Genomic DNA, 13263 nt, shown 5'->3' on the forward strand with positions numbered 1-13263 from the left:
TAAAAGGTGAGGGACTATAAAATACTGCAAGTGGACACATGTATAAGAAGTTTGATGTTGCATAGAGGAGAAAAGGGCCGCTTTTTAAAAAGGTAATTTCAAACACAATGCAAGTAGAATTTTAAACTAAAAAAGGCAATGGAGACAAATAAGAACTGTAGAGTGCTTAAAACGCTGTGACAATCCTGCCCAGTTAAAGAGTCATTGGGGGAAAAAATAATATGAAGCAAGAGTGCTGGACTTACATATAAATGAAGGTCCAAGCCTTTGCCAAAAGAGTTCACACAATGCTGATTAAGCCCATCACTGCCAGGTAAAAATCTCTCTGCATTCGTTGGTTATCAGTGTTTTATCAGTGTTGTTGTTTGTGTTGTTTATTATGATTGTATAGTTTGTGTTAACATGCTCCGGCAATGTTGTATTATATGCAGTCATTCCAATAAAGAAACTTGAATTGAAACTGAACAGAGATGACAAAACTCTCTAGGAAGTATGACAGAGTTTATGGCGGAAAAACATATGAAAAGGGGAGACAATCATTTCGAACTGCAGGTTTAACATTCTGATAATTTAGTTTTTTAGTTTTATAAGTTGTACCTGTTGTTATGTAATTACAAAAAGAAAGGAAAAGCACATGTAAATAATACAATTAATGATGGTTGGATCCATCCCCTAAATTTGATTTTTAAATTATTGTGACCAAGCACCAAGTACGTGAGCAAGGCATTTTAGAGTTAAAATATTAAAATGTCAGTGCTCTCTGGTGCAAAAACTATGTAAAGACGACCTCAGATATGTCTAGTATTTCTGTACTGCAATTTCTTGGTCAGCCAACACATATAGTCATACAGATATACCTTTCATAAGCTAATTTCAGCTATATATCCCCGCGCCTAGCCCTAGTGTGCGTAATTAAACTTTTTGTTCAGATATTCTGTTTATTTAAGGATTGGGATCATTTACAAGTTGTTGCAATATTAGCACTATTCTGCATGCAACTTATCTCAAGATAAATTATGCCTTACTTTGTAGGAATCCCAATCAATTCCTAGATCCTCAAGAAAGAATGACCTAGTTGAACATTGTGGTTTTGTATTTTATGGACTTAAGGGGAGGGGGGGGAAGCATACTAACATAATAGTCCCTCTTAATCTCTTGAATCCCTCTTGGATCTCTTGAAGAAGTGAGGCAGATAAAAAAAAATAAGTTTCAAGGAAAGCCAATAAGGCGCATGGGGCTACTTTCAAATGTACTGAAAATACCAGTGATAAAAAAATAACATGGTGTTCATTTGTAAACTTTAAGGGCAGTTAATATAAATTGTCATTGCAATGGATCTCTTCCATTGATGGAAAAGACCCCGGAGGAAATCAAACCTATAAAAAGGTAAAAATGGTGTCAGTTTGTGGAAATTAATTAACCTGAAGTTAACATCTGTAAAACAAGCACTTCAGAAGCAGTCCTACCCCAAGGCAAAAAGCACACACTAAAATGTGGTACAAATAGACACTCCTCCAAATGAATAGGCTAACTTCCGTGGCAAGAAAAATGGATAGATCAAGTTGATTTCATCAATTTGCTCTCTCCCTCTAGTCTAATATTACATTGCCTTTTCCTCCAGGCCTCCCTTTCGGCATCGCTGCCTCCCATCTTTTTCTCTGTGCCTGTCGCATACTAATGAGCAGGCTTTGTGTAGCATGCCACAAAGTGCAGTCCCTGACTTAACACATACATCATTGTGAGAGCTGCGATCTGGTCAGCACCATTCTGCTGCCTCTCCCGTGGAACAAGAGCTGCACTTTGTGCACAGCCATCACACTTTCTCTGGGAGCTTGTACATAGAACCTGGTCACCAAAGACAGCTGTTACATGAATCCAGTGTACTGTAGTTTCCCTAAGCCTCTTACTGAGGGCCAATAAGAGATATTAGGACAGGAGAGACTGAAGTCAAGATGAATGGACACTGCTTTATAAGTTGGAAACATGCTTTAAGAGGTTACAGCAACACAGCTGCTTACTCAACTATTGTGTTTTTGTAACAACACAAATCTCTGAAATGGCTGAACTGAAAATCTATTAGTTTTTTTCTCTTTGCAATTAACAGTTAAACCAGCAAGATACTTATTGGCCAACATTTAGTTATCTTATATAGTGCCATGACAATATATATATATATTTTCAACTTAAATGAAAATCGTTAAATGTTTTAGACACAATGCATATGACCTATAGAGCACATCAGGTTTAGATTTGTTCAATAAATATTCAACTTGCTAAAATTCTTAATATAAAAATCTCCTGACTTCTATGCATTAATTCTTTTGTTGACGTAATGTCATACCATTACACAGGGTAACAAGCATGGCTGAAAGCAAATGTAACATCACCACCTCAAGAAGAAGCACCTGTTTGAGTATGAGGAGAGCCAAAATTATTATTATTATTATTTGAGCAGAAGGCAAGTTAATGGCTCATGTGGGTGCTGAGTGCTCTGATAGCCTATGGAAATAAGCTGTTTTCAGTGTGTTAGTTCAGCTTTTTATGCTCCTGTACCTCCTTCCAGAGTGAAGAAGGCTGAGCAGGTGTCCAGGGTGGAGGTGGTCACGGATGATCTTTCTTGTTCTGGAGAGGCAACGAGAGTTGCCGATGTCATCTAGGGAGGATAGAGGGCAGCAGATTGTCTTTTCAGCTGACCTTATCACCCTCTGCAGCCTTTTCTTTTCAGCCGCTGTGCAGTCCGCATGCCATACAGTGATGGAGTATGCTAGCGCTCTCTCAATAAAGGAGTGGTAGAAGGTCATCAGCAGCCTCTCCTCCAATTACACATCAGATCTCGATGAACGAAATAGTTCAAAGTTAAAAATCATTACCGTACAAAATCACACCGAAAACCAAAATTAAAAAATTTTAATCACAGGTTCATCCAACCTGCGTGACTTCTATCATGGCAACTCATAATGTGACTCAGTAGTGTGTATGGCCCCCCACGTGCCTACATGCACTTCTGAAAACATTTGGGCATGCTCCGGATGAGACAGCATATGGTGTCCTGGGGGATCATCTCCCAGACTTGGACCAGGGCATCCATGAGTTCTTGGACAGTCTGCGGTGCTACTTGGCAGGGTCCGATGCACCAATACATAACGTCCCAGAGGTTCTAAATTGGATTCCCGCCTGGGGAATGTGAGGGCCATTCAATGGCATCAATGGCTTCGTCATCCAGGAACTGCCTACACAGTCTGGGCCACTTGAGGCCGGGAATTGTCATGTCTCTGGCAGTGCTCCTCCTGTTCATTTTCGCACAAAGGAGCAGATTCTGGTCCTGCTGCTGGGTTGATACCCTTCTACAGCCCTGTCCAGCTCTCCTCGTGTAACAGCTCGTCTCCTGGCATCTCCTCCATGCTCTTAAGACTGTGCTGAGAGACACAGCAAACCTTCTTGCGACGGCACGTATGGATGTGCCAGCCTGGAGGAGCTGGACTACTTGTGCAACCTGAATGGGCTGCAGGTACCACCTCATGCCTCCAGGAGTGACAAGGACACTAGCAAAAACGGAAAACTAGGGAACAATCAGCCAGGAAGTATAAGGAGAGAGCAATTGTCTGTGGCCACTACCTGCAAAACCATTCCCTTTTGGGGGGTTGTCTTGTTGTTGCCTCTTCAGTGCACCTGTCATTTTCACTTACACCATAACAGGTGATACATAGTTTCCTATGCTTCCTAATTGGACAGATTGATATCCCTGTTTAATTGACATGATATTATATTGTGATGATTAAGTGTTCCCTTATTTTTTGTAAACAGTGTACTTATGGCCCACAGATATAGAATAAGCACCCTTGTTCCATAGATTCTTGCTGGAGGACCCAATGACACTAGCCAGCGGATGCCTACACATCAGTGGGCTGATCGAAGATGGCTCACTCTCTTATAATCGGGACTCCGATTACACACAGAGACATGGCTCATGGATGTAAAAGACGTGGAGAAAATCAAAAGTGTGGCTACACTGCACCAGGCTTGATACAACAGCACGCGATGCAATATTTGCAACGTAAGATAATTGCTGCCAAGAGCGGCGACACAACACACCTGGTGAAGCTCTTGACTGTGCATGGAATAAAATTAAGAGCAGAAAGTTGCTCTGTCTTTGACTGCAACAAAACAGAGCCAGTGCAGTCATCGTCTCAGTGCTCTACTGCCACCAAGCTTGCTTCAACATGCCCACCATACGAGCAGTGTTGGGCAGTAGCGTCGCTACAAGTAGCGCCGTTACTAGTTTAACTACATTTCTCAGCTTGGTGGTAGCGTCGTTGTTTTCTGAATCAAATCAAAGCTCTTTTACTGACCGAGTAGCTTCCACACACGCTACATTTTCCCAAGCATTTCTGAAGGATCAGTAAGTGACGCCACCGCCACATACGGATCTGTATGTGCAGCCGGTGGAAGAGGTTCCGTGTGACAGTGACATCACGTACTAATCCTTGGCCTGATGTCGGTGACTTTGCTGCAGTGGAATAAAGACAGGCACGGTTGAGTTTACTTTCTGTTGTGATAGTTGTTGTCTGGCCACCTCTTCCTTTAGCGAGGAGGAAACTTTGATATGTAGTGGCAGAAACTTGTTTCCATGAGATGAGATGAGAGATTTCTCTCTCTCTTTCTCTCAGGCCTTTTGCCATGAATGTTTAGGTTGCATTGTTCCCAGAGCACAAATTCACATATAAACAATAAAAAATAGATCATTAATAAACAATGAAATGACATTATAAAAACTAAAGAAAGAGGGGAAAAAAACAACAAAAACACAATATAGCCCTATGTTACATTGAAAATATGTCGTAGAATTTTGACAAGCAGTAGAATTTTTCAAAGGAACAATTATTAAAATAAACAATATTAATGATAATAATGTGATAATTAAGTTACTTTATACAAACAACAATGGTTCTCAGTTTGTTAAATAATAAAAATTCAATTAAATTGGTATTGAAAAAGTATCGTTCAAGAACCGGTATCGAAGTCGAGGTATCGTATCGATATGGAAAATTATTGAACGGTACCCAGCCCTAGTAATGAATGTGTGACTGAGTGAGAGCAGGTAATGACTGTCAATGCAGAGCAGAGGAAAAGGTAAGCACTGACGTTTAGCAGTAAGTGTTTAGTGTAGGTTACAGTTTGTCAGTGAATAAAGGCTGCAGCTAAAGCTCCCATGTGTAAGTTATTTACCAGCTGCTGGAAAATTAAGGGGGTTATCGCATGGAAGATGATGTGAGGCAGGTTCATGCTGCATCGCCTGCCTACGTTGAGGGCGTACACTACAAAACATCACCTCAATCCAGCATCACTGTTAATGGTATTGAATGTCATACTGTCAGGATTTCTAAATGTCCTGGTAAATTGTAATCCCTTCATACCGCCAAAAACCTCCCATTACTACTGAAACTATGGCACCAGCAGGAATCAAAGGCTCAAGAACTGCTAAGTACTACTAACAATTATTCAAATACTCCGAATTGCTGCATTAGGAGTGTATTCAGCTCAACAACAAGTCAAATAATTTCTTGGCACTCACCTTACACCTTATTAACAAAAGTGCAACACACTTCCGTGAGAGATTAAGCTGTGTATGGGTGTTTATCAGTGTGGGTCAGATGGATAGTCAGATGGACAGCATTACTTAAGCTTTCACTTGGCAAATAAAAGTTACAAACTAGAAATTATTATTAAAAGAAAATGTTAAAAACAGCTGACATGGCTGATTAGACCGTCCATACATTGCACGCCCTTGCAAACGAGTTCACACAATGCTGATTAAGCCCATCACTGCCAGATGAATCTCTGTATTCACAGTATCTCACTGTCAGAAGTGGAAAAAAGCTTTGCACTGCAGGTTTGAATGATCCATCAAATTAGAGTTTTTTCAACTGAACTGCTAATTAAAACAGATATATACATTTATGTCTCATTGTATCATTTAATTACTGCCTACATTTATTTATCTATTTTCCCTATTTTTTGTGCATTTAATTGGATGCTTATTTATTTATTTCTGTATTTATTTCTGAATTTGTTAGGATCAGTCCTCCATACTACTAGTCACGTCAAGCAAGTCAAGACAAAAAAGAAGAAAGGCACAATAGGAGAATGTCTCAGAATATCTTTTTTATGATTATGAACCTGCAGATATTTTCAGTATTGGGTGATTCCATATTGCAATTGTCAAATGTCTTAACTTTTCAGGAAAAAGTCTGTTTGGTTGTTTTTGTTTTGTATTCAGGGGACCTTTAAAAATCACTGACATGTTTTGGGTGAGTAAAGAATATGCAAACTGAATTAGGGCAGCAAATGACAATTACTTTCATTATTGATTCATTATTAAAAGTTTTGTCAGAAAATAATGAATGTTATTAATTTTCTAGTCGATTAATCATTTCAGCTCTAGTCAAAAATCAATAAATTATAACTTCAAGATAGATCTTTTTAATTTTTAAATTTTAATTTTTACTACTATTTACTATGGACCATGGTACAGAATAAAGTTAACTCATTTGAACTGAAAGTTGATTTTCATGTTTCATGCGCTTTAGAGTGTATCTTGTAAGAGACATGGCGTCTCAATGGGGAATTCCTAAGTGGGTGCACTGAGGACGGAGCATAAAAAAATAAATAAAAAACTACTCAAAAACCACAGTGAAGCCTGAATCAGCGGTATCTCACTTCTAAGACAGGCCAGCCAAGGCAAGGCATAGAGGGTTCTAACAGTCTTAAGTGTATACAGTCATATCTGTAAAAGCTAAATCGATACAATCCAAGCAGTTATCTATAAACGGGCAGTTATTATTTCTTGACAAAGATTAAGGAAATGCATTAACATTTATAAAGCTAGAGTTTTGAACTAAGCACTCAAGCCAGGGTAAGTCAGACACATTGTGTAACAACATATCTGCAGCTATCTAAAGACTTAACGGAGGAAACAAAACTTAATGCGGCAGCTGCTGATGTCAGAAATATAAACATCATCATGTGAGAACTGTTAAATAAATGTTGGTGTAGTCCAGACTACATTTCATGATAAAAGTGTTACAACAAGAATATACAGCATAATTTATATTGAATTGCATAGAATGAAATTCTGCCTGCTCTATGCAAACTCTCTTATTCACAACAAGAGTAGTGGTTCTCTTCATGCGGAACAATTTTAGTGTCTTTACCGAGTCTCTGTCTTCTATTGAGAGACACAAAAAGTGAACCTACAACCACTTAAGTCTCCATTAGCCTCATCGCAGTACTGCATGCAAAAAATGATACCAGTGAACTTTCTTTTAATCAGTACAGCTGTGGATAGGGTCACTTCATCACCAATGAAACGGCACCACCCATTCAGGGGTCGAAAAGCACTCTGGAGAGGAAGAGGCATTCAGACATTTCACACCACTGTCTTACAGTCCAGTAATCTGGTGTTCAAGGATAAACTTAACAACGAGCACAATACAGAAAACACAAGCCTTGAAAAACTTAATGGCCTTTTAAAACTAAAATATTTGGTAAAAGTCAAAGACTTATATGAAAATTTTATCTCATTTTGAAAATTTTAGGTCTATAATCTTAAATAAAATAAAAAAATCTGTAATCTGTCCAATGTGTCTTACGATATGGGTGAACTGGGTTATTACATAATTTTCATTCTTCATTATCCAACATTTAGTTAATATAGTTGGCTATGATCATATTATGAAATACATCCCGTAAATCCATCTCCTTTACTAGCCGTTGGTTGCAATGGCTTATGGGTTGAACAGGGCAGTGCAGGCCACATCCACATTAAACAGGAAATTGAGTGGTGAAAAACCACTGCATGTGCTCACTTATTTGTTTTAAACATTACCTTGTCTGCATCCACTTTTCCTCTTATGAACTCCATCCTCCAGAACTGCAGTGCTTGCTCAAGAGAGAGGCCGATACCTTTGAGGAAGAGGCCGTATTGCATACGCCCACCATGGCGGAGATGGTGGTTCTCTCTCAGGCTCTGGTGAAGCTGCCTCATACACAGTGGGAATGACTTTCCTGAAAGCTGGAGGCAGACAACAATTAATGACCAACATGCAGATATGGACTACTATAATTTATCAGTACCCGTAAAACTCTTTTTTTAGTCTGGCTTAATTTTCCTTCGTTTATTTCATATCTCCCTTTTCTATGGGACACGTGAAACAAAGTGAGTTGATTGATTAAAATTGTATATTGTACAAATACACTTTCTATTCATTCCAAGCTCTGGGCTGCCAGAATTACCGTACAAACCTCAATTCTCCCCTTTTACTCCACCCGTTCCCAAGCACAATGGCACCTTGGACTTGACATTTTAAGAATAGATGGTCAACTTACTGAATCAATTTGTTCCAAGGAGATTTTCCCAACATTCTTCTGGATGCTGTAATCCTGTCCCACATACGCATGACTAAAATAAGAAAACAGTGAAGAAAAAAAAAAAATCAGGACAGTGATGAATTACACTCAATTAGAAATATTAAGGCAATTTTAGAAGCAATCAGGGCTGCCATTAGTATATTTTCTGTGGGATGTTTCCTCAAACTTAACAAACTTAAAACTACCATCTGATTTATAAATTGATGACTTTGGCAACCCCTCGAGTCCCGTGTGTCAGAGCTTTCCATCTCATTGTGTTAGAGATTAGTGGCCTGCCCACTAATCTCTAACAACCTGCCCACTAATCCCCATCAATAATCAGGAAAAATGACTTCTTCCATCCCTGTATTCATGTTCGTTTTTATCTGAAGTAAGATAAACACCTTCACTGGGTTCTGAACTGCTCTACTTTGCAAATGAAGCTGAAATTAAGTCTGCTGCTATTAATTTAATGAAAACGCATATGTGCTGTTAGCAATTTACATTAACTTTCAATTGTGAACAAGTTTTTACAGTAAGTCATCTATTAGCAGAAGTTTGCAGCAGCTCTATTGTTTGATCAAACATGATAACTACATGGGTTTTTCCTGCATCGAGAAATTTTTGGAATCCCCCAAAGACGTTTTAGCAAGCGCCAAAGGAAAAAGTAGCATTTCAAATCTTCAATTTATCAATAAATAGCAATTCATCAAAAAGACGTTGAGCAAGCAGAACATAAATTTAAATACGATGTCTTGACTTCCAGCAGTCACCTCTCCTCCTGTCTACCGCCGCTGTATTTTGCATACAGCATTTTGCAATTTACATGCAGCTGGCACTAGATTTATAAACCAGCTCCTGCGTTGGTTTGACTGCGCCTGAACGCTCCGCTACGAACATATCGCTAAAGGGAGACATGCAACCTTCGCATTAACCAAACTAGTATTCCCACTAGTGAGAAAGCATCTGACAACAATCTCATGTTGTGTCCTACATTTATGAAAGGACAACTGGTATCTGTCTGGACATTAACAGCTAAACAGCCAGTGGAGCCTTCAAACTGGATCCCGTGTGCAGTGCTTAAAGTGGATCGGTGCTCATCAGTAGTAACGTTACTACATTTTACTCTTTGGCATACCAGGACTTTTCTTGACACCGGCACTTCTCACAAGCTGCTGCTACTCTTCGCTGTCCTCTCCATATCAGGTTCTCTGGATGCTATGTGACGCTCACCTGTTCCTGTTCTCGCCCGCCTGCTAATCTTTCTGTCGGCGGAGAAAGATGAGGGAGAAGCTCTGGTGCTTTTCATGCAGCCGTGAGCATAAAGTAACTTGTCAATCTCACTTTTCGTTAACCGCCGAGATGGGACGGGATATTAAAAAAGGTTGACGTGTTGTTCTGCATGAATAGGAATGATTATTGACAATTTAGCACTTAGTAATAACCAATGACTCACCACCGTGTGGAGATTTTTTTATGCACAATAATTTAATGAATAAAAACAACCCACAAAAATAAAAAAAAATTTTTTACAACTGTTATTAATATTATAGTTGTGGTAAGCTATAGTAGCCTATACTATGATCTGAAATTATAATAAATTCACTAACATTTACCCTAATCAATGCTTAACCACAGGGGTGTAATATCAGAAAACCGGTTTATTTGTGAAACAGTTGAATTTGAACTAATAAGATGTTTAAATGTTACAAATACTGTATAAACTACTAACTGTATAAACTAGACTAGGCAGACAATCCAAATAAAATGTAAATATAATCAAATGGCCAGAAATAACAAGAAAAGGCATAGATTTCGGTCATTTCTTTACGTGTACTGATCATCCTTACTGTCGCGCGTGGTCAAAGACCCATTCTGAGCCAGGAAACACCCTGCATGTAAGGTGCTTTCTTGTAATGGGTAAAATCTAAAATATACCAATGGGAGACTTATAAAAGAACATGCAGTTTTGGTGCAGTACTCAGATGAAGAGTCAGGCTTGTGTTGCATTTTGGGTGAAACATAACCCGCAAACACAACAACATGAGCAACAGCTGTTACTGCACCATTCCTGTCTTATGGAAAACAACTTGCAGTGTGATCACAGCACAGACTCTGTTCACAGTTGCTCACAGTACGGCATTAAGTAAGTATCAAACCATATGGAATTCAGCATATGCTGGGTGTATAATGAGCTCTGTTTAATCAATTATTTTCACCATGAAAAGCACGTTTTTACAGAACTTAGCAATCTATTCCAAAAACAACTACAGGGAGGAAACATGGCCTTCATTACTCAACAACCAATATGTCCCACCAAATAAAGAGATACAATACAGTGCAGGAGAAATTGTAGAATAAACAATGCCCATCTTTTATAGTCCTTCTTACTTCAAGACTGAATAACTTTAACAACAGGAACACATGATGCTGCACATGTATCCAGTCCACAACATCTGGACTTGTCCACAAGGACAGATTGAGTTGACTCATCCAGCAACAATCCTCCAATGTTCTTTGGAGCCAAAGATCAATTCTGCTAAATCTACTTTTCTATAGACTCCTGGCAAAGTGGCAGCCACGTTATTAATCCTGCTGCTTACCTGAGGTGGTTAAGGAGCGGTTGGAGCCGTTCATCAGAATGCACTGCTGGTAACGAGCGGGCTGTCAACTGCAGAGGAGATGGACATCATGTGAATTAGGGTCAATAGTGTATGTCAAAGGACTAGAACCGCCTAACACTGCAGGTTAAGTGCAAAGATTAAGTACAGTATTACACAGAACAATGAGGCCACAGCTCATTATCTTGAACAGGTTGAATAAATGTTATTTTAAAGAAATAGTACTTAAAACTAAAGTAAGAATATGCAATCACTATATGAAACATGTAAACTATTTAACCAAACATGTAAATACACCATAGTGTCTATGAGAAATATATATTTGTGGGTAGTTGGTGATTCACATTTTAAAAAAGTAAATACCTGGCCACAATTACAAGTCTTGCAAGGATGTCGTGTGAATGCTTGGCGGATTAAATGCCATTAAAAGTGATAAACTCCCCTAGCTGTAAAACAGGTCTATGATTTTCTTACATAAAGTTGAGCAAATAAACATACACCTGAAACAGGACATTGTCCTGAAACATCTGAAGCATATGAAACTAGGGCTGAAACGATTTATCGATAAAATCGATTAATAAAATGCTTCGACACAAATTCTTTGCATCGATGCTTCGTTTAATCCATGTAACTATACAGCACAGTGTTTCGCACGGACATTTATTACTGTCGCACATCGCGCTTACGCTGTGAACAGGACAGGATTATAATGTAGCCCTTTGCAAAGTGGAGGAAGAGAGAGAAAATGGCGAGGGACAAATAAGAAAGTGTCCAAAGTATGTTATTATTTCATGCTAAAGAAAACAACAACTCAGTCCGTCCACCATAAAACAAAACTTATGTCGCCTTGGCAACAGCACGACGGCAGCTGAACAAAAAGGTGTTCTGCCAGCGGACCACAGACAAGGTAACACTAACAGCAACTTTAGCAATTAACTGAAATCTTGATTGATTGTTGAGTAGAACGCTAGCCAAAGTAAGCTGCAGTCCTCAGCTGAAAATGTGCACACGTGCGTTTGTTGTTCTCCTTTTTGGGCCGTGAGTTGTAACCTCACAGTCATGAGTTAACTGCATGTCGGGAGCTGTACCTTTTAACTCCCCTCCAGCTCTCTGTAGCTCAGACAATCCCTGCTACCTGCATGTGCTAATCCATCCTTCACCCATATTCTTTGTCTTTATAACTGTTATCTTTATAATAACAAACAACAGCTGTTTTATGTGCAGGATCGCTCATTTCCCGTTTCACATTTAAGGTGTGTTTTCTTGACAAAACGTGGTTTGGAAACCTGCGTCGGGTGACGCAGCTGGTGTCAACTACTGTAGTGAGAGTGTGTGTGTGTGTGTGTGTGTGTGTGTGTGTGTGTGTGTGTGTGTGTGTGTGTGTGTGTGTCTCCCCCTGTCACCGATCAGTCACGTAGTGTGAACACCACGCGACTTCAAGACTGCCGTCATGACGGCAGGTTGTGCACGTTTATCACCTATAAACGTGCACAGCTGATCCCGTTAGGGGGGCACCGCCGCCGCCGCCAAGCAAAAGTACTTCTTAAACGACGCATCGATGAATCGTTTAAATAATCTATCAAAGCTTCGAATACTAAAATCATCGTTAGCTGCAGCCCTATATGAAACAACTGCCAGATGATTCCTTACTATCCTCCTCTACTCCCTCTTGACGTTTGGTTTTGACATCCTGTCTGAAAACATAGTTCAGCTTGGTCTGAATTTATTCAGCTGTGAGTCTGACTGTTATTTTTTTTTTTATTTAATAGCAAACCTACAGATGTACACACATCCCTCCACAACGAAGAGCTGTACTTAGTCTAATTGCTTTATACACGACTCCAATGAGCAACACAGACCATTTCAGGGTCTGCCTTACAGATACACTGAACACAGTTTAATAAACTAGATATTTTCTGTTAAAACGAACATCCAACCAGCAACTGGTGTCATATGGAGAAGCAGCTTTCAATTTCTGCTATGTCCCCTTGTCGTCCCCACTGGAGGAGAATAACCATTATAGTAACACAGAAACAGTCATAATGGCACAGTTACAAGAAAAATAGTTTGGGAGCATTATTCCATTCCAACAGTTAGTGGTCCGGATAATTACCAGGAAATGGGAGAATGGCGCAACAGGGACCAAGTTCCTCTTTTTATTTGTTTTTCTTTTCCAATTTGGAAAAGACGGTCCTGCCTGTCCCATGATGGAGGACATGTATTCAGGTTAAATGAA

General features: G+C 39.4%; 1 protein-coding gene across 1 annotated transcript in view; it reads right to left on the reverse strand.

Annotated features, from left to right (window-relative positions):
* The window catches only part of prim2 (DNA primase subunit 2), a 35369-nt gene that overhangs the window by 11012 nt on the left and 11094 nt on the right, over window positions 1-13263 (reverse strand). The window contains exons 8-10 of the mRNA XM_038737674.1: window positions 11010-11077; window positions 8386-8458; window positions 7886-8071 (exon numbers count right to left, since the gene is read on the reverse strand). Of these exons, the coding sequence (XP_038593602.1) occupies window positions 7886-8071; window positions 8386-8458; window positions 11010-11077 (327 nt within the window). The remainder of the gene's footprint in view (window positions 1-7885; window positions 8072-8385; window positions 8459-11009; window positions 11078-13263) is intronic.

This window comes from Micropterus salmoides, unplaced genomic scaffold, assembly GCF_014851395.1.
Source record: "Micropterus salmoides isolate LMB-PRFRI ecotype aquatic unplaced genomic scaffold, ASM1485139v1 Ms_hic_scaffold_22, whole genome shotgun sequence".
Classification (NCBI taxonomy): domain Eukaryota; kingdom Metazoa; phylum Chordata; class Actinopteri; order Centrarchiformes; family Centrarchidae; genus Micropterus; species Micropterus salmoides.